The 24,460-nt window shown below is 42.0% G+C and overlaps 1 protein-coding gene across 9 annotated transcripts in view; it reads left to right on the top strand.

Moving 5' to 3' along the window:
- Positions 1 to 24,460, top strand: part of NRXN1 (neurexin 1) — a 921,413-nt gene that overhangs the window by 719,160 nt on the left and 177,793 nt on the right. For 8 of the 9 annotated variants that reach the window (XM_070734726.1, XM_070734725.1, XM_070734724.1 and 5 more), the window contains one exon: positions 15,596 to 15,767. In XM_070734726.1, the coding sequence (XP_070590827.1) occupies positions 15,596 to 15,767 (172 nt within the window). Of the gene's footprint in view, positions 1 to 5,376; positions 5,448 to 15,595; positions 15,768 to 24,460 lie in introns of those variants that run through there. The other variant, XM_070734731.1, reaches the window with a different exon arrangement.

Raw genomic sequence — 24,460 nt, 5'->3', positions numbered from 1 at the left:
AAATTCAAATATATTTTTCATTTTTCTTTGGAAAGTCAATCTTTCAGACCATTTTGAAAATAATCATTTTGAATTCCATTCTCCATCGACATTTGCTTCCTTGCTTGCAGTTCTAAAATTACTGGAATTTTAATATGGAACATGGGTGCATAAGAATGTAGCAAATATAAATAAATAAAGATTTAGCTTTAAATCTATTTTTAAAAATAAAATTGTTTTCTTCACATCTGTTATAAGTGAGAAATTGTATTGTCTTCTTGGATTTGATTTTAGAAATTGGACTATTGTTGATTCAGTGCTAAAATAAAATCTCTGTCAATGGGAAGAATTAGGAAGAGAATAGTAAATTGTGCAAATGGTAGATTCATTTCTTCCTGTCATAATTAGGTTGATAGGCATTTTGGACTTTGTCTTCAATTTTTTACTTCCCTGCCCAGAAGAACAAGCTCATTATCTACATGACACTCAGCATCAATGGTGACTATAGAACAATAAAGGCGGTTTTAATGGAGAAGAATTTTCCTTGTCCTCAGAATAGCAAAAGAATGACTTGGATAATTGTTTCCCCTTGGATTTACAAAGAGGTTGTTAAAGCTTTGAAGAACTCTGTGATAGGATAAAGAAGAAATGAGGAAAAATCAAATAATATTTGAATGAATTAAATATTAAGCCTGTTAGAAGGGGAAAAAAGAAAGAATATAAAGTTGGTTTATTTGATCAAGATTGAAATAGATATGTTGTAATGTTAAATGAACATTTGTTGACCACAACTGAACAATAAGGCTTCAAAGATTGGTTTAAAGATGTTTGAAAAGATGAGCTATGAGAAAAAGATGTCCTTTTTTTGTACTTTAGGAGAAGATGGATAAGTTAATAAAATTGTATATCCTTGAAGAGATAAGTCATATTTGTATATATTTTTCATACTATTTACTATATTCGATTCAATTTTTTCCCTGCACTTTATATTTTATTCCTTTTAATTTGTATACTCTTAGCATTTAAATTTTAAATTTTAATAAACTTACTATTTTAAAAAAAACAATACCAGTAATAATACAACCCAGCACAATGGACATAAACTGGTTTGGTTTTCACAGAAGTGGTAAATGTGTATTACCAGATTGTAATTGAAATATATGTATCTCAAATATCTCTCCCCCAATTCTCTCTCTCTCTCTCTCTCTCTCTCACACACACACACACAAACGCGCGCTCACACACACACACACACACACACACACAAACACATGCTTTTGTGAAGAAAGCAATCATTTATGGATAGAATTAAGGAAGAAGTCTACTCATTGATTTTCCAGTTCTTGTTCTGATGACTGTATGTGTTTCTTTTTTTTGTACTGAGGAGCACAATTATAATATAAGCCCATATCTGTTGCCTTGTAATACTGTGGACTTGAAAGCTTTTTCATCTGTCGAAGTCTAGCTATAAATAGAGTGTTGGAAAATAATTGCTTTAGAAAGGGCATGTGTAACATTGACCACAACACTTGAAAAGTTGTTTCCTTTGCAGACAATCTCACTTTGACACATTTGAGAAATTTGATTATTATTTCCTTCTTTTATTTGCCTGAGGTTAATCAATATTTTATATCCCAATCTATTACTGGACTTTAGCAGTAGCCCTAACTAGGAAGGGAGTAGAAGAAAAACACATCAACAATCTTTTCTTCTTGTTTCAGTTGGTTTTGTAGTCCAAGCAATTTTTATTTTTATTTATTTTTACCTTTCTTGCTGTAAAACATGATTTTAAAAATACATGGTTTTTATGCTGATGGGTTGGCAAGGGGAGCCTCAGCAAAATCGCAGCATCTCAAAAACACGGAAGTCCGGAGGTGGGGTTTCGAGGAATACTGTGTTTTTGCGATGCTGCAATTTCGCTGAGGCTCCCCTCGCTGGGAAACTCCATCTCCAGACTTCCGTTGCCAGCAAAGCACCCGTTTTTGCACTGCTAGGATTCCCCTGCAGCATCACAAAAACACGGAAGTCCGGAGGTGGGGTTTCCCATGGAGGGGAGCCTCACGGGAATCCCAGCAGCGCAAAAACGGGCGCTTCAGCTGGCAAAAGGGGTGAGTTTTGGGCTTACACACATTAATCGATTTTCCATTGATTCCTATGGGAAACATTGTTTCATCTTACAAACTTTTCACCTTACAAACCTTGTCCCGGAACCAATTAAATTCGTAAGAAGGTCACTGTATATCTTGTCACTATTAAAACCAGCAGGAGAGAAGGTGTGGAGTGTCAGTGTCAAATGCTGAATATGGACTATTTTTAGGAATTTCAGTAAAGAGTATAAACCTCTCTGCTGTCTGAAATTAGAAAGTTTCTTATTTCCACCATCCATATGAAATAGTCCTGCGTAGTTTATGCCTCATGGGATCAAAAGCAACCTTCTCATTATATGTTGTGAACTGCAAGATGCCTAACAAGGTGAGGGTCTTGCAGTTCTGTATCAGGCAGGTTGCAGAGCAGTGGATGTTTCCTGATCCCAGTGGTAGCCAGGTCTATTTAATATAGGACTCCTATTGCAAATCTGGTATTTTTAAATTAAGCAGCATTGAAAGTGGGACAAATTTCATACTTCTTTGAACAACGTATTTTCTAGTAGGAAAAATGGAGGTGAATTTGACAAAATATATTAAGTATGGGGATATCTCTCTAATGGCAGTGATCATAATATCTTTACCAATTTCATTTCCTTCTGTGCAGTGTTGCAGCAAAAGAGGCTTCAGGTGCAGAAATAAAAGGAAAAGAATGGTTGCCAAGACTATTTTACTATAAATTCTCCTTGAAGCCTCTTTTGGAAGGATTCTTACTTACCTGTACATACATTATTTTGCAGTCATTTTTAATGCCATTTCTAAAATGGTGGGTGCATCAGCATGTCCAGTCAACGAAGCAGTGGAAGTGATGTGCCGGTGCCTGGAGGCTGTTGGGGCCTGGATGGGTGTCAACAAACTCAAACTCAACCCAGACAAGACGGAGTGGCTGTGGGTTTTGCCTCCCAAGGACAATTCTATCTGTCCGTCCATTACTCTGGGGGGGGGGGGGAATTATTGACCCCCTCAGAGAAGATCCGCAACTTGGGTGTCCTCCTCGATCCACAGCTCACATTAGAGAAACACCTTTCAGCTGTGGCGAGGGGGGCGTTTGCCCAGGTTCGCCTGGTGCGCCAGTTGCGGCCCTATTTGGACCGGGAGTCATTACTCACAGTCACTCATGCCCTCATCACCTCGAGGTTCGACTACTGTAACGCTCTCTACATGGGGCTACCTTTGAAAAGTGTTCGGAAACTTCAGATAGTGCAGAATGCAGCTGCAAGAGCAATTATGAGCTTCTCTAAGTATGCCCATATTACTCCAACACTCCGCAATCTGCATTGGTTGCCGATCAGTTTCCGGTCACAATTCAAAGTGTTGGTTATGACCTATAAAGCCCTTCATGGCACCGGACCAGACTATCTTCGGGACCGCCTTCTGCCGCACGAATCCCAGCGGCCGATTAGGTCCCTCAGAGTCGGCCTTCTTCGGGTCCCGTCGACTAAACAATGTTGTCTGGCAGGACCCAGGGGAAGAGCCTTTTCTGTGGTGGCTCCGACCCTCTGGAACCAGCTTCCCCCTGAGATTAGGATTGCCCCCACCCTCCCTGCCTTTCGTAAACTCCTTAAAACCCACCTCTGCCGTCAGGCATGGGGGAACTAAAACATCTCCCCCTTGCCCATGTTGTTTTGCCGTTTGATTGATTGTGTGCTTGTTTTTTATATATATTGGGATTGTTTTATGAATTTCTTAACTTAAAATTGTAATTGGATTGGTGGGCATTGGATTTGTCACTATGTACTGGTTTTGTTTGTTTGTTTGTTTGTTTGTTTGTTTTTTTACTATTGTTGTGAGCCACCCCGAGTCTGCGGAGACGGGTGGCATATAAATCCAATAAATCTAATCTAATCTAATCATTGATAAGCTCACTTTTTCCCCCCCCTATCCAAATTACAGTTGCTTATGGAGAAACATTAATGTAAATGATCTATCAAAGCCCAAATTGCAAAAAAGAAACATTGCTCATATACTCCATAGCAATATTGATCAGTGCTCATATAAATATTTGGCAGGATCCCTCAGCTATATTGTATTTCAAATTTATCTCTCTCTTTTTCCCCCTTTTTTTACCCAAAATTTGGAATTTAAATTTTCAATTTCATTAGAGATGTAATTAGCGTCCATAGCTGAACCAACCAAGAAACTAGCTGAAGTCTGATGCTTTGTATTTCAGTCATAAAGAAATCAGGTTCCTAATCAAATGGTAATGGTTTATGTTGAGTATTCAAAGGGTAGGAGGTGAAAGTTAAGGTTTAATTAAGATCAAACCACTACAATTGTTAAAACGCAAGTCCCTTTATTGAAATCCATTATTGCCATTTAACAACTTCAGATCTGGATTTTTTCTATGTTGCGTATAATCACTTCGGATTAGCTGCCTCAAAATACTACCTTGGCGCAGCTTTAATGCAGTGTTTTGAAACATGATGCCAGGTGCAATTCACCAGATCTTCACGGATCACCAGGTAGTTCATAGCCACACTCATTTCACTTACCTTATTACCGGTATTTACAATATATATGTACCTGTTTATTTAAAATGTGTTTAAAGTATGTATTTTAAAGATAGACAAAGAAAAATCTTTCGAACATTATTTTTAAACTATTTTGTGTACAAATGTGGAAATGGGAAAAATTAGTCTGGAAAATAAGAAACCAAATCTGATAAATCTGCAGGGTCCAAGATAACAAACTATCAGAATAACAGAGTTGAAAGGGATTTGGAAGTCTTCTAGTCCAACCAAGCAGGAGTACCTATACCAGTGATGGCGAACTATGGCACGAGTACTATAGGTGGCACGCGGAACCATATTTGAGGGCATGCAACACATTGCCCTATGTCAGCTCCAGTGTGCATGTGTGCACTGGCCAGCTAATTTTTATCTGCCTTTTCAGCCATTTTTGCTCTCTTCAGGCTTCAGGATAGCCTCATGAAGCCTGGGAACTGTGAAAAATGGCCCATCAGGCCAACCCAAAAGTTCATTTGTGTGTATCCCGCTCACTCTCCTTTTCGTTGTCAGAGGTCTTCAGGAACTTCCTCCGTTTTGTACAGTTGCAGCCAGGCCTCCCACACCTCTGCCCATTTGTTCTGCAAGGCTTTCCTGAAGGCCTCTGCAGCCGATAACAGAGCTCCAGATCGATCCGGATCTTTGTTATCAGCTAGAGAGGCCTTCAGGAAAGGCATTTAGGAAAGGTCTGTGCAGCTGATAACAGAGCTCTGGATCAATCCAGAGCTCTGTTATCAGCTACAGGGGCCTTCAGGAAAGTCTTGCTGACTGCAAAAGAAATGGGCCAAGGTGTGTGAGGCCTGATTGCAACTATCTGAAGGTAAGTAGTAGGGCAGCTCTACTTGGTTTTGTTTCTGAACTTCCAGTTGGCCCATTGTGCCATTTTTTACCATCCTCGGGCATCGGAAGGTTTTCCTGAACCCTAGGAAGAGAAAAATACAGTCCAAAGGGTCTACCGGAATTTCAGAGACTTCAGTAAGATCTGTGTGCATGCATGAGGCTAATACTATATAGGGATATAGCATTGCTTCCAGCTGTACGGATTCAGCTCCAGTGATCTTAGAAGCCGATGTCTTAGAAGAACTTGAACAATTAAAGATAAATAAGGCAATGGGTCCAGATGACATCCACCCCAGAGTTCTTAAAGAACTCAGATCTGTCATTGCAACCCCCCTGACTGATTTATTTAACCAATCCCTGTTAACAGGAGATGTTCCTGAGGATTGGAGAATAGCCAGTGTTGTGCCTATCCACAAGAAGGGCAGTAGAGAAGAAGCTGGTAACTACAGGCCAGTTAGCTTGACATCAGTTATAGTTAAAATGATGGAGGCTCTACTCAAAAAGAGGATAAATCAACACCTAAAAAACAATAACTTATTGGACCCAAATCAGTATGGCTTTACTGAAGGCAAATCATGTCAGACTAATCTCATTGATTTCTTTGACTATGTCACAAAGGTGTTGGATCAAGGTGGTGCCGTGGATATTGCCTATCTGGACTTCAGCAAAGCCTTTGATACGGTTCCACATAAAGAGCTGATAGATAAATTAGTGAAGATTGGACTTAATCCCTGGATAGTTCAATGGATTTGCAGCTGGCTGAAGCGTAGACATCAGAAAGTTATTGTTAATGGCGAGTATTCTGAGCAGAGACAGGTTACAAGCAATGTGCCAGAAGGTTCTGTTATGGGTCCTATTCTTTTTAATATGTTTGTGAGTGACATAGGGGAAGGTTTGATAGGGAAGGTTTGCCTATTTGCTGATGACTCTAAAGTGTGCAATAGGGTTGATATTCCTGGAGGCGTCTGTAATATGGTAAATGATTTAGTTTTACTAGGTAAATGGTCAAAGCAATGGAAACTGCAGTTTAATGTTTCCAAATGTAAAATAATGCACTTGGGGAAAAGGAATCCTCAATCTGAGTATTGTATTGGCAGTTCTGTGTTAGCAATAACTTCAGAAAAAAAGGATTTAGGGGTAGTGATTTCTGACAGTTTCAAAATGAATGAACAATGCAGTCAGGCGGTAGGGAAAGCAAGTAGGATGCTTGGCTGCATAGCTAGAGGTATAACAAGCAGGAAGAGGGAGACTATGATCCCACTATATTGAGTGCTGGTGAGACCACATTTGGAATACTGTGTTCAGTTCTGGAGACCTCACCTACAAAAAGATATTGACAAAATTGAACGGGTCCAAAGACGGGCTACAAGAATGGTGGAAGGTCTTAAGCATAAAACATATCAGGAAAGACTTAATGAACTCAATCTGTATAGTCTGGAGGACAGAAGGAAAAGGGGGGACATGATCGAAACATTTAAATATGTTAAAGGGTTAAATAAGGTCCAGGATGGAAGTGTTTTTAATAGGAAAGTGAACAGAAGAACAAGGGGACACAATCTAAGTTAGTTGGGGGAAAGATCAAAAGATCAAGGGCAGCACGAGGGTTGTGCTCATGTGCGGGAGGTTGGGCGTTGCATTATGGATGTGGGCATGCATGTGCACACTATCACGTGCACGCCCTTTTGGCACCCGAGCCAAAAAGGTTCTCCATCACTGCCCTCTACCATTCCAGACAAGTAGCTGTTCAGTCTCTTCTTAAAAGCCTCCATTGATGGAGCACCCACAATTTCTAAAGGCAAGCTATTCTCTTGGTTAAAACTGGATGCAGTATTTCTAAGTGTGGTCTTACTAAGACTTTGTAGAACTGTACTAATACTTCACATTATCTTGATGCTATCTGTTTATTAATACAATCTAGGGCTGTGTTGGCTTTTTTGGCTGCTGCCACACACTACTGGCTCATATTTAAATGTTTTTCAGTAGGAGTCCAAGATCCTTCACAAAGATACCACTATTGAACTGTTATGGTTGGCTCATGGTCAGCTCCTCTGGTAACAGATTTTGAACTGGATGCGCCAGGTCTGTCTGAGCATCGGAGACCTGTGTGGCTATCTGAGGATTCAGACAGTGAAGGGGAAGGAGAGATGGAAGCTCAAGGTGCTGGAGAGACATGAGTGGAGACCCCTGCAATGCCTATGGAACCCCCAGCTAGGGCCTTGTCTGGGTCAGATGAGGAGGGGGTGATTAATGACCCCATCCTCAATGTACGGGTGCGGAGGATTATGGGAAGACAGGAGCAGCTGCACAGATGCAAAAGAAGATCATGATCACAGCTGTAATAAGAAATTCTGCAGCAGGCTTAAAGGGGGAGGTTTTGTGAGAGACTTCTTTGCAGGAGTTATCATTTGTGGTTTAACAGAGAAAAAGAAACAGCCAAAGTTTTTCTCTAAACCAACATCTTGCTTTCTCAGAGAAACCCAGCCTTTGGACAATTGTGTTTTGAAAGACTGTATCTCTTGCAAAAAAAGTGAATACCTTTACTTCAGCCCAGTTTGGAGACATTCTTTCCAAACCTTGGGGGGGGGGGGAATGAGAGATATTCAATATCAGCCTTGCAGATAACCCAGACCTTTTGGCCATAAATAGACATTCTTCTTCCATAATTACGGCTCTCAGCCAATTTGTGAGGCAATATATTTTAGTGTTTTGGAAACCTCCAGTCTCTGTGTGTGATTTTGTCTTTACTTGCTGCTCATCTGTCACCCAGGCAGAACATGAACCAGCTCCCATCTATTCTGTACCTGTACATTTGTTTTTCCTTGCCTAAATGTCAAACCTTACTTTTTTCACCAATGAATTTTATTTTGTTAGATATGGCCCAGTTTTCAATCTGAGTCTATCTCCTGAAGTGTTGGCTATTCCTGCCAGCTTTGTGTTACCTGCAAATTTGATAAATTCCCCTTCTATCTTCTATATATGCCTATATATAGATATACTGTATGTGTACATTGAAGAGCTGCACTTACCTTTCCCTACCAGATCAGTCCCAGAGGCCGGCGTGGGTGAGAACCAGGGGAAATTGCCAAAATCTCACGCAACGACATTTGCACATGTGAGATTTCGGTGATTTTTGCCAATTTCTTTGCTTTGGCGCATGCACGGAAACAAATTCTTGCACAGGAATGTGGGGGGGTGTGCCACGGGGTGCCGCAGGGATGCGGAGATGTGCACGCATCATTGTTTCCACTAATGGATTGGTGATCCCAGGTGCACCAGGGGTAGCCCAATACTGTCTGGGTACATACTATATCAAGTAAAGGTTTAGACAAAATGATATACATTCAGTGATGGGTTCTAAATCCCATCGCTACCAGTTCACGTGTGCACTCCTGAGCACAGAAGTATCTGGGACGGGGAAGCAGAGTCTCTCGCTGCCACCACTACTGGTTCATAGAACCAGACTGTAGAAACAGTCGAAATCCACTGCTGCCTCCATTGTCCCTTGCTTGATTTTGTAAAGGTAATAAATGTCCATATCATATTTCAGTTAAAGTTGTAAAATCTGGCACTGGTATTTAGAGTGGGCTTTATTAAGACCTCAAAATTTTCAAGACAGTCTCAGAATAATTGTGATATTTATGATAATAATGAGCCAGGGTGGTGCAGCAGGTAGAGTGCTGTACTGCAGGCCACTGAAGCTGACTGTTGATCTGTAGGTCAGCGGTTCAAATCTCATCACCGGCTCAAGGTTGACTCAGCCTTCCATCGTTCTGAGGTGGGTAAAATGAGGACCTGGATTGTGGGGGCAATATGCTGGCTCTGTTAAAAAGTGCTATTGCTATCATGTTGTAAACCGCCCTGAGTCTAAGGAGAAGGGCGGCATAAAAATTGAATGAATGAACGAACAAACAAACAAACTCCTGGGATCCAAATATCCTCAGTATTAGATAACCTAAAAATATTCCTAGCATTGGGCTACTAGAGTTCATTGCTTCAAGCAGCAGACATCAGCAGTTTTTTTCTTAATCCCAATTTTCATGGGAAAAGATTTGGTTCATAAACTGTCTAAATAATTCATTTATTACATGAGAAAGAAGATATTATGGGAGGGCCATTAACTGTCTCAAATCAGTGGCTATGATCATTCAGAGCCATAAAAAGCACATTTGAAGCACTTCATCCATTTTCCAGGCAGAGATTCCATTATATATATAAAAAAGAGTAATAATGTAATGTAATAATTGTAAAGATATAAAAGGGTTTAGTACTTGAGTGATAGAATCAGTATTTTTCTTGTCACCACTGTTTATTTCTCTCTGTTTAATGCCTTTTAAATGTGTGAAATATTCCTTGTTTCAGTATCTTTTGCTGTGATTTATATCTGCATGAAAATCACACTGTTTAAATGTCACTAAATGTAGGATAAATTTGAATTCACAAGAATGCATGGAAGGCATGTTTTCTATGGTTATGTGCAAAAGAAAAGCATAGGGAGGTTAGATGAATATATTTAGTGTATACATGTTAGGTAAAAGAATGGAAATATTGTGTGTATCGCATGTCGAGCTAGACACAAACTGCCTATTGAAATACTTTTTTTAAAAAAAAAATCTGGGTTAGAAAGTTTTTCTAAATTTTTCCAGAGGAGAAATCCTCGGATAATTTCTAAATTACCACTTATCAGTAGCAGTATCTTCATTGTTTCCAAAGGTTGCTTAAAGTGTCTTTGATCATGATTTAATGGAAATGTGGGAGAACTCCTGGAAGATCCTTAACTGAAGAGCTATCTATGGAATGAAAACCACAGTATTGGAATAACAACCAGTGGAAAAATATAGGAGTCTCTTTTCTCAAGAGGAGATGATGATAGTGATAGGGATGGGGATGATGATGATGATGATTGAGGATGATGAGTGTATAAATGAAAGGAGATGTGAATGTAACCCATGTGTAGTGTCCTATGGCCAGAGTTACAGCAAGAACTTAGCAGTTCTGGAATTGAACTACTGAATTTTATCAAAGTCAAGAAGGAGCTATAGAGTTCACAATTATGTTCTCAATGAATTCAAATGACATGCTTAACAATAACTATTGTACACTGTTTTATTGTCGCTGTTAGCCGCCCCAAGTCTCTGGAGAGGGGCGGCATACAAATCCAATAAATAAATAAATAAATAAATAAATAAATAAACTTTCAGAGAAAACTGTTTGCTTGAATTGGGGCATCCATTGGTACATTAGGGTCCTCATTAGAAGTGCTAAGTTAGTCAAAAAAGGAATGCTATTCCTAGCTTCCAAATATTACACAGTTGTACTGAACTGATTGTTAATGTTAAATCTGCAGGGGAAAATATTCAGGGACATTTTCAGAGTGGAAACACAGATCATGCCGAATTGCTGTCTCCGGGAGGAGGGGGGGAGGTCCACTACTAATTTCTATAGTCTTTAGTCTACAGTGTCCATTTTCTTCCTTCTAAGTAAATGAGCTGTGGCAGCAGAAAAGACAAGGCATATTTGCCTTTGATTACCTTTCCTTTAATGTTTGCCAAAGGGAGCTTAATATACTCTTTTAAAATATGGACTTTTTGTGTTTTCTTAGAAATTATTTTGCCTCATCATTTTACCCTTTTAATGCATCTGCCATTAAAAATTCTAAAGGACATAAATGAATGGCTCTATCATTGGTGTGATGACATTGGTGCTAACTCACAGCAACTACATGGATAGATTTTATGTATGAAAACTGTCCCTAACCTTGTCTTTCGGGTCTTCAAGTATGCACTCATATTCCCATAACTGAGTCCATTCACTTTGTTGCTGTTCATTCTCAACTTCTCTTTCCTTCCACCTTCCCTAGAGAATTGGTTGCATAATGTAGAGTAAAAGAACCAATTTCTTTCATATTACTTTCAATTATGCATCTCCAAGCTAGAAGACAAATAACGAGGTGTGCATAAATTGTACTTCCACTTCTGTGATGGTTTTCTTTTTGTTCCTTTTTTAAAAATCATTTTCTTAGCCAGTTTTTTTCCCTTTCTTTCTATGCACTTCTACCTTACCTCTTTAGCAATATCATGCAACACATTTGGCTCTTTTCTTTTAACCTGCCTGCCAGGCACAAAGCAACTAGGGTGCTCATTACTGATCCTTCTGCTTGGACATATGAATAGCCCCTGGCTGCATATAAAAGGGGATGGTGCTTCTTAACTATATGAATAACATTAAAACAAGGCACAACAGTATCCCCAGGGTGTCTTGTAGCAAGCTGAAATTTCATCAAAATGAGAAAAAAGTACTTTGTGACTTGCACGTAACATTGTAACACAAGTACAAAAGGAGTGAGGTTTGTACTTCACAATGCACATTTTATTTGCCATCCTTGGAACGTGTATAGAGAATTGTGCATATCAAAGCTATATAAAATATCCTAATATAATGTCTGCATCTTAAATAAATCCTAGAAATTTAATATCTTGTGACTTACTTAGTATCAATAAGACGCCAGAACATGCATAGAGCATATTAATAAAACTCTACAAACCACTCTAAATCAACATTGTTTTAGAAATCTGTGCCTTTACAACGTAAGCAGTATTAGGAACAGGTGCATGAGGAACCAAATGTGCACACGACTTTACATTTATTGTTGTTAGTTGCAAAGTCATGTCCAACCTATCCCGAACCCATGGACAACATTCCTCTAGGCCTTCCTGTCCACTACCATCCTCTAGAGCAGTAATTTTCAACCTTTGTTGAGCCACGGCACATTTTTTACATTTACGAAACCCTGGGACACATTGAGCGGGGGGGGGTGGGGGGGGGGCTAAAAAAAGTTTGGATTAAAAAATTCTCTCTCTTCCTCCCCTTCGCTCTATTTCTTTCTCCCTCCCTTCCTTCCTCTTTCTCTCTCTCTCTCCATCCCTCTTTCTTTTTCTTCCTTCCTTCCTCTCTTTTTGCTCTCTTTCTCTCTTCCTCCCTATGTCCTCTATGTCTTTTTCTCTCTCTCCTTCCCTCCCTCTCTCTCTCTTGCTTTCTCTTTCTCTCTCTATTTCTTTCTCTTGTTCTCTTTCTCTCTTGCTCTTTCTCTCTCTTGCTTTCTTTCTCTCTTGCTTTCTTTCTCTCTTGCTTTCTCTCTCTTGCTTTCTTTCTTTCTGTCTTTCTTTCTCTCTCTCTTGGTTTCTTTCTCTCTGAACTTCGCGGCACACCTGACCATGTCTCGCGGCACACTAGTGTGCCACGGCACACTGGTTGAAAAACACTGCTCTAGAGTCCATTTCACCTACTGCTTCAGTGACTCCATCCAGCAACCTCATTCTCCATCTTCCCCTTCTTCTTTTGCCCTGAATCTTTCCCAGTAGTAAGCTCTTCTCCAGTGAGTCTCCAATGACCCTAACCCAACCTTTACATTAATGCCTGCCAAATAAAGAACTACATATAGAAAATCCACCTTCCATGTGAATTCCTTCTTAGTTAATTAAGATCAAATAGTTGTAACTTAAACAAGCTGACATATGTGATCAAGTGCTTAAATGCAATTTTGCCTTCCACACTTCACTTTTAAGAGGCTGTGAATGAGCCCTTGATAATACCTTGAGCACTGAGAAATGGGGTAAGGTTTTGGCTCATGGTGCCAATGAAAGGGAATATATCCTTAAGTTACCTGGAGATACTTCCTTTTTTGGGACATTTCAAAGGCTTAGTTGTTGTCCAGACAGCTTCACCAATTTCATTCCTACCTTTCCAATTCAGTGCTGGAGAAGATATAATAGGAATCAAATCATAGAATACTTCTATTGACACTCTGGTAGTATAATCAATCTGATCAGCTTACATTACAGAATTATGCCTTGGTGATCAGTATGTAATCACTAAATGGTTAATATGGTTCTAACACATGCTTATAATAGACTGACCATCGAATGGTTACATTGACATACATTTTTGCATTGTCAGGATCATATGGTGACAAATAAATGAAAACTGCCAGAGAAACAACGTTTCAATGCTTTCTGCTCTCTTGAATTCATGTGCATTTTTAAATCTTCCTGTGATGTACAATATTGTTCCTTGTGTTGCCAGTTTTTTGAAGTAGTGAATTCTGCCACAAAAAATGGTGTAAATGCATCTACTTACTATAATTTGCATGCACCTGCTTAATTTTTAAAGGTGATTTGCTTCTTTTTCTCTGTTTATAAAATGCAATTGTAAGCAAGTAGGAAAGACATGGATGAACACTGAAAAAAAAAGAACATCATCAAAATTGGATGGATTTCAAAAGCATTTGATTTTGGAGCAGAAAAAGTTGAATAAAGTATATGTATTTTATAGTCAGAGGCCTCTGGGGAAGTTCTTAAATATTTAATAATTCCTGAAAAGGGATGATTGCTTACAGTGCCGGAGCAATTACATTTTTTGTTTGTTTGTTTTACATTTTCTGATGAATACAAATAGCAGAGTAAGAGGGTGGTTAAAACATATGAATTGAAAAAAAATGTCACTTCAGTTGCTGAAACAGTTTAGAAAAATCCACAAGTTCATTTTTTTTGCCTTGGAATTTGTTTACCTAGAAAAAGAATGGTTCTGGGTTGTTTTTTCTGTCACCTTTCCTAAACAGGTTTTAAAATGTCTTTTCTTTTAAATTATTTTTCTCCCTCACGAAGGAAGAACAGGTGACCCCCTACTCCTACCTAATATTATATATGCCAGGTCAATGAAAATCCTCATAAACACCTCAGGCTCTCTCCAGTTGTTCTCAACTTAAACCCCCAGGCAAGGTGATGGTGCTGAATTTAACTAATCTTCCTGGGGATAATTCTAGCTGTGCTCTGTATCTGCACTCTGTATATGGTAAAGAAGTCTATGCAATCCACCCAACAAATCCTTTAAAGAGTGTTATATTTAACTGAGGGTATAGTCAAACATACACATTCCCATCTTCGGCGTAATCTTACAATTAAGGCGGCTTGTAGGAAGCACTGAAGTTGTTAATGCTTCTTCGAGGCAGTTTCTCAATATATATCTGAAATCTAGTATAAAAAGTGGTACAAAATTGTATAATAAAAAAAGAATCAGGAGGATGCCAGCAAAGAAAGAGAAATACTAAATTCTCAAATAAGTGATTTGCTACTTGTTAATGAACCCGCGGACTTTTCAAAATGTGCAGCAGTTAAATTTATTTATTCAGTTGTGCTACTGTTAACTGTTATTATTACCACTGGTACTATTGCTGTCTCCTTTTTTCTTCTCACTTTCCAGTTGGCACATTTCTTCCCTTAGTTTTATCAGAATGATTATTTAGAAAAAGAGCATTTTGCTTGACTTTGATGGAAACAAAAATCAATAATTGCTTTAGTCTGTATTTTTTTAATGAACACAGCACGCTACTCCATTAAGCAGTAAAGTTCCCCTTATGAGTCCTTTTTTTCATAATAATTAAAATAGATAAGAATATTTGGAGTGGATTGTTGCCTGAAAAATAGATGGCCATGCTTTGAATAGATAAAACTACTTAATTGCCAATACTACTACTACAATTTTATGGGAAGTGGATCTAATTAGAGTTGAAACCAGTTTGTCCTTCCTGATGTTTTAGATTAGGGACTGTTCTTTCCTTAGTTCAAGTGGTTGGTAAATTTCCATTTACTACATTGAATAATGTCTATTTTCTAGCTGTGATATAGAGTAGTGTCTGCCTCATCAGTATTATCCACCCAGGACAATACTACAATGAAATACTGATTGAGAATGCTAATGTTGATAATTCTGTTGGTTCCTGGGATATTTGGGGTATTTGTTACTTAATAATAAAATTACAGTTCTAGGATTATTCCCGTAGGGAGAGAAGAAAAAGTCCATTTGAGCATATTTCTTTAATAGTGCTCATGTAATTTCTTCTCTTGCCCTTCAGGGATCTCTTCTAGAAAGAAATTGAAATAGTAGGAGGGAAGAAAATTGTATAGAACTTTTGAGGAAGATCAATGTTACCTATGCTATTTTTATAAAGATTAAAACTGAGGAGGAAGTATCCTTTCAAAGGGTAAATTAGGTAGAGCACTACACCTCAATGTGTAGAGTAGATTTTCAAAATAACTACTAATATCTTCCATTATTTCTGGCTTTTCTTCACAGCACCAAGGAAAAATTGGTGTTAAATTTAATGTTGGAACAGATGATATCGCAATTGAAGAAGTCAACGCAATCATTAATGATGGGAAATACCATGTAGTACGTTTTACAAGAAGTGGTGGTAATGCCACATTACAGGTGGACAACTGGCCGGTTATAGAACGCTACCCAGCAGGTGAGGACATAAATATAATTTAATGGATTTGTGGAATTACAGGCATTTTAAGAAATTTTGTTTCTTGCATAGGTATGTAGGATCTTTGCTTCTTCAAGATTGTTCTTTGCTGCCATTAAAAATGTTAATGTTGTTAAAATAGCAGTTTTTGAGTTTTTATTTCATTAGATTGGACAGATGAATAAAGATGTCAAAATTCTTTGAAACCAAGTTTTAAATAACAATAATAAGGTATTAATGTATTGTTGTACTTAGATAATGCAAAGGCTTTGACAAAAATAACTTAATATATTGAGAAAACATTTTAAAAATCTGGAATCAAAATAAGTACTGGAAAACAGTACTAGCAATAATATAAACTACTATTAAACAGAAATTGTGAAGTAGACAAATATATTACAGCAATAATTTAAAGAAAAATGGGATTAATTTTACAAACATTTGCTAGTTGTGGTTCACCAGCTGCTTATTCTAACATGTCTCATGAACACCTGCCCAATATATAGTTACCCCTCAAATATTTTTTTAATGTGGTATGGCCTCAGCAGATCACCAATTATATTAAGTATTTTTAATTGGTCAAGCCAACAGACAGCCTTGTGACTTGCACAAAACCATAAAGTTGTATGATGTGACTATCTTGCAATATTATCAATTGGAAAAAATGAATTTTAGGAGAAATAGATACAAAAATGTTGATATTTTTATGTAGTGTCTAAAATAACAATACTTGATGCAAAATGAAAGCAAGGCACACTGGATGAGATAAAATATAAGGATTCATACAGGCATTTCTATTATTATTATTTTATAATTAAGATGCTCTGGTGTCACTATAAGAGATTTTCACAAGATGAAACTAAAGTTTCAACTAAAGTTTTATAGCATAGGAGTCATGCTTTGTGGTCCTACAGCCAAGTTTGGGCTGGATATTGCCATTCTTCCAGACATATGTGGTAAGAGTATAAACAATTAGCAAATTCTGTCAATTTCCAAGTAATAAGCTGTGATCCTTTGACCTAGTGAATGGAGTGTTGTGTAGGCTTTTGAGGATTTCCAGTATTCAAATTAACAACAGTAGAACTTCTGCTGATCTGAAAATCCAATGTTTGGTTCTCTGGTAAAGGATGTGAGTTTAAGAAGATAAGTATTTCTTTTGTCACTCCTTTTTGTGAAAAAATGCATATTTCTTAACATTAAGTTGTTGGCTGGCCTTTATGATAATTAAAAGAATATATTCTCGAGTATACTTGCTTAATTTTAGTGTCTGTTGATTTACTTACAATTTTATCTCCTGATATTAGTTTATTAGTATATTTGTTAATTTCATTTACTATATACTGCATGCAATTTGGAGAGGGAAGTTGAGCTTTTTAAAATTAAACTTTTGCTTTACTTTGATTTTTAATGCTCAAAAGAAAGTTTAAAGTCTGCACAGTAATAAATAACTCTATGCTGCAGAATCCTTAGGCATTTGGATTTAATACAGTACTAAGTCATTTCCTGTATTCTTCTCCTCCTCCCCCAGAAAAAGAAAACCCTGGAAACATTTCATAAAATGTTAAACGAGTGTTCACAGTCTTTCGGTTTATTGTAATAGTTCCTTGTACACTACAGCAGGGCCTAATTAAAGCCATAGTTTCAGTCATAACTCAGAATTCCTTTGTGCATCTTATTGCTCAGCTCAAGCCAGTTGTTCTTAATCTTTAATTTTCTTTAAGCTTTTATCGATATCATGATGGTGCCTTTGTAATGTAACAGCAAAAATTGGTGTTTTGTTTTTGCACTTTGTCTTGATTTAACTCTACCATTATAACTCCTATTTTGCTTTTGTGCTTCTTGTCTAATCTATATGGCACATTGTGCATCTGGATCCTTTTCAGTCAGCTTTCTGGCCCAGCTACAGGACCAATACTCCATTGTTCACATCCATCCTTTCTCTTCTCCAATGCACTTGCAAGGAGAGTCCAGGATGGATGGGTAATTCTTCAGTCTGATTGGTAGGGACTGAGTTTAATTTAAATATTAGGCAGGTGCCGCCCCCCTTAGCCCTCCAGTCTAAAAAACTCAGTCGCAGTAAAGGGACTCTGAGTTTTTGGCTCTGCCAACAGGGTTTGGTTTGAGTACTTATTAATTGTGTAGTAATTAATTATTAAATTAATTATTAAATTATGTTAATATTTTAAATTAAATATTGTTGAAAAATTTGAACATAAATTTTAACTTGCCTTGTTTTTTTCCTATCTTTTCTCCACAGGTGCAGCTGGGGGTTTCTCCTCAGGCAGCCCTGGGTTTCAGACCTCCAGTGGGTCTAATCCAGAGGACTGCAGCTCCTCCTTTCTGGGAACCCATACAGGTGCCTGTCTGTTGGGTCAGGAGTGAGCGCCCGGGGAAACTACCTCCGAGGTAGACTCCGGAGGAGAGGAGTAGGTTGCCGCCGCGGGGGGGTCCGCCCTTCCCCGTGGCGAAAATACCAGGGGCCAGGACGCCAGGGGTCCTCAATAGGCCCGGAGAAGACATCCGCCCCCCCCCCGTCGCCCCCGTATGGAAGCGATTTGGCGCGGAGTCCAGCTCGACGAGCCTAGGAGAGGCGGGAAACTGGCAAGCTTTCCAGCCGCCTCTGTGAGACTCCGGCGGCCATTTTTAAGGAGGTTTGCGCGCCAAGAGCTTGGGGCGTTGCTACGGCAACCGGCGGCGGCCATTTTTTTGCTGTCAAAGTTTGACAGCAAGGCGGGGCTGGCCGGCAGTTTCGGCGCGCGAAGCTCCTGCAGCTAGAATCTGCCCTGGCGACACGCAGGCGCAGAGGAAGCTAGTAGCTGTCAGTTTGTGCTTCGTGGAGAGAGCAGTCACGGATTTTTGTCGGATTTGCTCTAACGGTACAGGCAATCTCCATTGATTGACAGCATGGCAGATCAGGCAAGCCAGCTGGTGGAGGAGTCCTCTGCAGGACCTTGCACTCCAAAAGAGAGGCCCCAGAAGGCCAAAACTTCTCAGGGGGCCTCCCTGAAGGAAGCTGAGAAGCGCATCCGGGCGCTGGAGAGGCAGTTGGAGGCTTCTCAGAAGGTACAGGGCCCGGTTCCTTCTACCACTCAGCCCACACCTTTGATGGCCTCCCCCATGTTCCACCCGGGGTTGGTAGGCACAGCCACGGAGAGGGATTGGTCTCCAGAAAGGGTGAGGCTGACAACACCCACACCCAGGGCTGAGAGACTATGTGCAGTAGGCCCTGCTGCTTATCCGGCCTTTCCACCAGCCCAGTGTGGACAGACAGCTACCTTCACTCCTACTTCTGCAGGCCTGCGCAACTCCAATGAGGCCTGGCAGAGTATGCCACAGACTTTGCAGGACCTTATTGCCACCGCCTATACCCAAGGGGTGGCTGTGGGTGCCCAGCAACACCAGCAAGCTCCAGTGGGACTCCCTCAACTGAGGTCTCGAGACCCCTGGACTGCCCCAACCGCCTTTTCCTTGGAGGGCTCGATGGAGGAAGAGCGGTCATCTAGAGACAATTTCAGTGGGGCTGAAGATGAACTGTCTGGAGATGAGCAGCCCCCTGAACCGCCCATCTTTCCTGGTCTCTTCAAGTCATCACTCTTCCAGGTCCTATTGAATAAAGCTAAGTTGACCATTGATCAGGCGGGCGAGGGTGACCAGGCAGCGACGGCTGAGGCGGCTCAACCTGCTGGGGGCCTGTTTGTTTTCCCCAAGCAGGAAACAGTTCACATTCCGTCTTCCCACCTGTTCAGGGAGACCATCCAACGCCCGTGGGAGAACCCGGCTACTGCCCAGGGACCGTCTAATCTTGATCGCAGGTTCTACACATTTGATCAGGCCATGGAGGACCTGCTGGAATTCCCTGTTGTGGATAAACCAGTGACGAGCCTGGTGTCTAATGCCCTAGTTCCCTCAGAGTTGCAGGAGGGTCTCAAGGCAGAGGACAAGAGGGCGGAAAATGTGGTACGCAGAACGCACCAGATGTCTGCCTGGGCTCTTCGGGCCGCATCGGCGGCTTCGTTCTTCAACAGGGCCACGATTCTCTGGATCCAAGAGCTACAATCCAGGGTGGATCCGGAGGACAGCAGACTCAGACAGGACCTCAACAAGCTCCTGGCGGCCACGGAGTTTTCGGCGGACGCCACGATCAACGCCGCCAAATTTGCTTCCCGCGCAATGGCCTCCTCGGTCTCCTCCCGTAGGCTCATTTGGCTCAGGAGCTGGCAGGCGGACGTTAAGTCCAAATGGAGCCTGGCATCTGCCCCATTCAAGGGCAAGAAGCTGTTCGGGGAGGTCCTGGACGATGTCCTCATTGAGGATAAAGATAAGAAAAAGGTCATGCCAAGGTCCAGCAGGAAACAGGATAGAAGGTTCACTCCCTATCAACGGAGGCAGCCCTTTCGGTCCGAGCCCTCCTCGACGGGCACACAGGCGTCGAGGCCTTATTTTCAGGGCAGCTTTAGCCAGGGATCCTTTCGAGCAGACAGATCCTTCCAGGCAGACCGGAATAGAGCATACCAGGGCCGCCGCCCCTTTAGAGGAGGCAACAGAGGCTTTCGGAAGGCGAAGTGACTCCCAGGACAGCAGTTGTTTGGGCGGCAGGCTGATGGCTTTCCGTGGTACATGGGAGACTACGTCCTCAGACACCTGGGCGGTTTCCACAGTTGCACAGGGCCTGAGAATAGAATTCTTCTGCCCTCCTCCTCACAGATTTCTCCCGTGTCGGGTTCCCTCAGATGGGGAGAGAAGAAGACTCCTATTCAAAGAAGTCGAGCACTTACTGGACATTGGAGCTATAGAGGAGGTTCCCTTAACACAACAAGGCAGGGGCTTCTACTCGGCGATCTTTCTCATTCCCAAGTCGTCGGGGGGAGTGCGGCTGATTCTGAACCTCAGGCGCTTGAACCTCTATGTAAAATACAGGAGGTTCAGGATGCACTCTCTCCGGTCAATACTGGCAGCCATCCGCCACAGAGACTTGATGTCCTCCATAGACCTGAAGGAGGCGTATCTACATGTCCCAATATTTCCTCCTCACAGGCAATTCCTCAGATTCTGCATCGCCGGAGCACATTTCCAGTACAGGGCGATGCCCTTTGGCCTATCATCGGCCCCGAGAGCTTTTACAAAGTTGCTGGATGTCCTTACGGCGCATCTCAGATGTCAGTCGATACGTCTCATGGCGTATTTAGACGACATCGTAATTTTGTCCAGGACGAGGGATCGTGCACAAAAGGACCTACAATTGACCATACGGACTCTGGAAGACCACGGTTTTTCCATAAACTGGGACAAGAGCCACCTGACTCCCACTACTCGACTGGCCCACTTGGGGATGACGATAGATTCCGAACTGGGCGAGGTCTTCCTGTCACAGGACAGGCAATCCACAATCAGGAGGTTGGTGAGAGAACTAAGCCGCCAGCCGTACCCAAGTCTGCTATTCCTATCCCAGCTCCTAGGGACGCTAGTGTCATGCATTGGCATACTGCCGTGGGCAAGGTTCCACCTTCGACCGTTACAGTGGTTCCTTCTCCCCTTTCAAAAGCAGAAATCGAGCCATTCTCGCAGGAGGGTTTTCCTCAATGCCAGGGTTCGCAGATCTCTCAGGTGGTGGGTGTCTCAGGCCTTGAGCAGCGGTTCCTCCTTTCTGGAAAAGGAATTCCTCACGGTAACGACCGATGCGAGCCTGCGGGGGTGGGGAGCTCATCTTTCCTCACAGATGGCTCAGGGCCTGTGGTCGCAGCAGGACCTTTGCAACGTCAACATAAACTTCTTGGAACTGAAGGCAGTGTCACTGGCCCTCCACAGCTTTGCTCACCTGGTGAGGGATCAGCACGTGTTGATTATGACCGACAACGTGGCCACGCGTTCCCACATCAACAGACAGGGGGGAACACGGTCAGGGAGGCTGATGGCAGAGACGGAGTCTCTTTTCAGGTGGGCAGAGGCCAATCTGGCATCGCTCTCAGCGGAACACATTTCTGGGGTGGAGAACGTTTGTGCAGACTGGCTCAGCAGACAGTCGCTAGATCCAGGGGAGTGGCAGCTGGAACCCGGGATCTTCCTGGAGATCACCAGAAGGTTTGGGGTGCCGGTTATGGATTTGTTTGCAACGTGTCTCAACTCCCAGCTTCCCCGCTTCTTCTCCCGATTTCCATCCCAGGGAGCGGAAGGAGTGGATGCTCTGCGCCTCAGATGGCCTCAGGGTCTTTTATATGCGTTTCCACCAATTTCCATAATTCCCAGAGTCATTCGGAAAGTATTACAGGAGCAGGCGGAGGTGCTGTTGCTAGCCCCCTTTTGGCCCCGTCGGATCTGGTTCGCAGACCTGATGCAACTTTCAATTGCTCCATCATGGCGGATCCCGGACCACCGAATCTCTCTCTTCCAGGGGACCATGGCACACCCGGAGCCTCAGTGGTGGCAGCTAACCGTGTGGCGCTTGAGCGGGAACGTCTGAGGAGTCAAGCTTTGCCAGACTCGGTTATTGAGACCATACAGGCTGCCCGTAGGCCTTCTACTAGGAGGATCTACCAGGCCACTTGGGAGGCCTTCTCTAAGTTCTGTGCACTACGACAGGTTGAGCCTCAGGTGGCTTCCCCACCTATGGTTCTGTCATACCTGCAGGCAGGTCTGGACAAGGGCCTCGCCCCGAATACTCTTCGTCGGCATGTGGCTGCTTTATCCAGCATCATTACATTGGACAGTCATCGCCCCTTGAGCAAACATCCATGGATAAGAGACTTCCTGAGAGGGGCGGCTAATCTTAGACCGCCAGTCATTCATCGCTTCCCGTCATGGGACCTGTCCTTGGTGCTTCATTCCATCACCGCACCTCCATTTGAACCTTTAAGACAGGTTTCTGTACGGCTGTTGACTCTTAAAACTGCCTTCCTGGTAGCCATTACGTCTGCCAGGAGGGTGTCAGAGATTTCGGCTTTATCTACAAGACCGGATTTATGTCGCTTTCACCCGGACAGAGTGGTCCTTAGATTAGACCCGGCTTTCCTACCTAAGGTGAATACCACTTTCCACAGGGCACAAGACATCGTGCTGCCGGACTTTTGTACACATGGAACTCACCCCTTAGAGTTGAGATGGCACAAACTGGACGTAAGGAGAGCACTTAAAATTTATATTCGCCGGACTCAGTCCTTTAGAGCTTCAGAAGCCTTGTTTGTATCCTTTTCATCTCGCTCTATGGGGTCCAGAGTTTCCTCCCAGACCATCAGCCGGTGGCTCCGTGACTGTATCTCGGAGGCTTACAGAGCTAGAGGTTCGCCTGTACCGCAGGGGATCACGGGGCACTCAACCCGCAGTGCCGCTACCTCGACTGCATGGAGGACACAGGCGTCTTTGGAGGACATTTGCCGGGCGGCCACTTGGGCTGCTCCCTCAACTTTTATAAAACATTATCGTATAGACTCCTATGCTTCATCAGAAGCAGCTTTTGGGAGGAGGGTCCTACAGGAGGTTTGTTCCTTTGCTGAGCCACTGGTCCAGCCTTCTCCCTCCCTCTAAGTTTTTTCTTGGGCATATCCCATCCTGGACTCTCCTTGCAAGTGCATTGGAGAAGGACCGTTGAACTTACCTGAACGGTCTTCTCGATGCACTGCAAGGAGAGTCCAGACCCACCCAGTTCTGGACCAGGGGCCATGTTATGGTTTAAGGTTCCTTTCTTTAAAGTTGTTGTGTTTTTTCATATGGTTCAATAAATGTGTTGGACTTTACTGCTCCTTCGTTTTAATTAGACTGGAGGGCTAAGGGGGGCGGCACCTGCCTAATATTTAAATTAAACTCAGTCCCTACCAATCAGACTGAAGAATTACCCATCCATCCTGGACTCTCCTTGCAGTGCATCGAGAAGACCGTTCAGGTAAGTTCAACGGTCCTTCTGTTAGTAGATCAACCATGGCATCCTTTGAGGTTGACTTAAGGAGTTGAGAAAGGGCAGTACAGTTTTTTACTGGTTTATCTCCTACTTACAAGATTGATCCCAATTGGAGTTAATAAGGATCAAGAGGTCCTGTTTACAGCCTATCCTTTGTGGAATGCCACAGGGCTCAGTGCATTCTCTGCTCCTTTTTAACATCAACACAAAACCACTGAGCAAGGCCATCCATCATCATAGGACAAAGTATCACTAATAAGCTGATGGTACCTAGCTATATATTTCTATCCCAGCTGAAGTGAATGATGCAATGGACATCCTTTTACCGTGCCAGGAGGCTGTAGAAGAGGAATGATACACTTCAACTGAAATCTAGTAAGACAAAGTGGCAGTAGATAGGCCCCTATGGATAGACCATAATCTAAGAGTTTATCAATTTTGGTCAGGGCTGAAATTCAAAAAAATTCCTTATCAGTTCTGTGGGCATGGCTTGATATTGTGGCAGGGGTAGGATACTGCAAAAACTCCATTCCCACCTCACTCCAGGGGAAGGATACTGCAAAATCCCCATTCTCTCCTCATACCTGGGGAAAGGATATTGCAAAATCTCCATTTCACACCCCACTCTGGAGCCAGCCAGAAGTGGTATTTGCTGATTTGCTGAACTACTCAAAATCTGTACTACCAGCTTTCCAGAACCTGTCAGAACCTCCTGAATTTAATTCCTGATTTTGGTCCTAGATAGGACCAGATATATAACTCAGAGGTCTTTTTGGACTCACAGCTCCTGCTTGAAGCACAGGTG

The sequence above is a fragment of the Erythrolamprus reginae genome, chromosome 1, assembly GCF_031021105.1.
Source record: "Erythrolamprus reginae isolate rEryReg1 chromosome 1, rEryReg1.hap1, whole genome shotgun sequence".
Taxonomy (NCBI): domain Eukaryota; kingdom Metazoa; phylum Chordata; class Lepidosauria; order Squamata; family Dipsadidae; genus Erythrolamprus; species Erythrolamprus reginae.
This window is presented reverse-complemented; position numbering and strand designations above follow the sequence as displayed.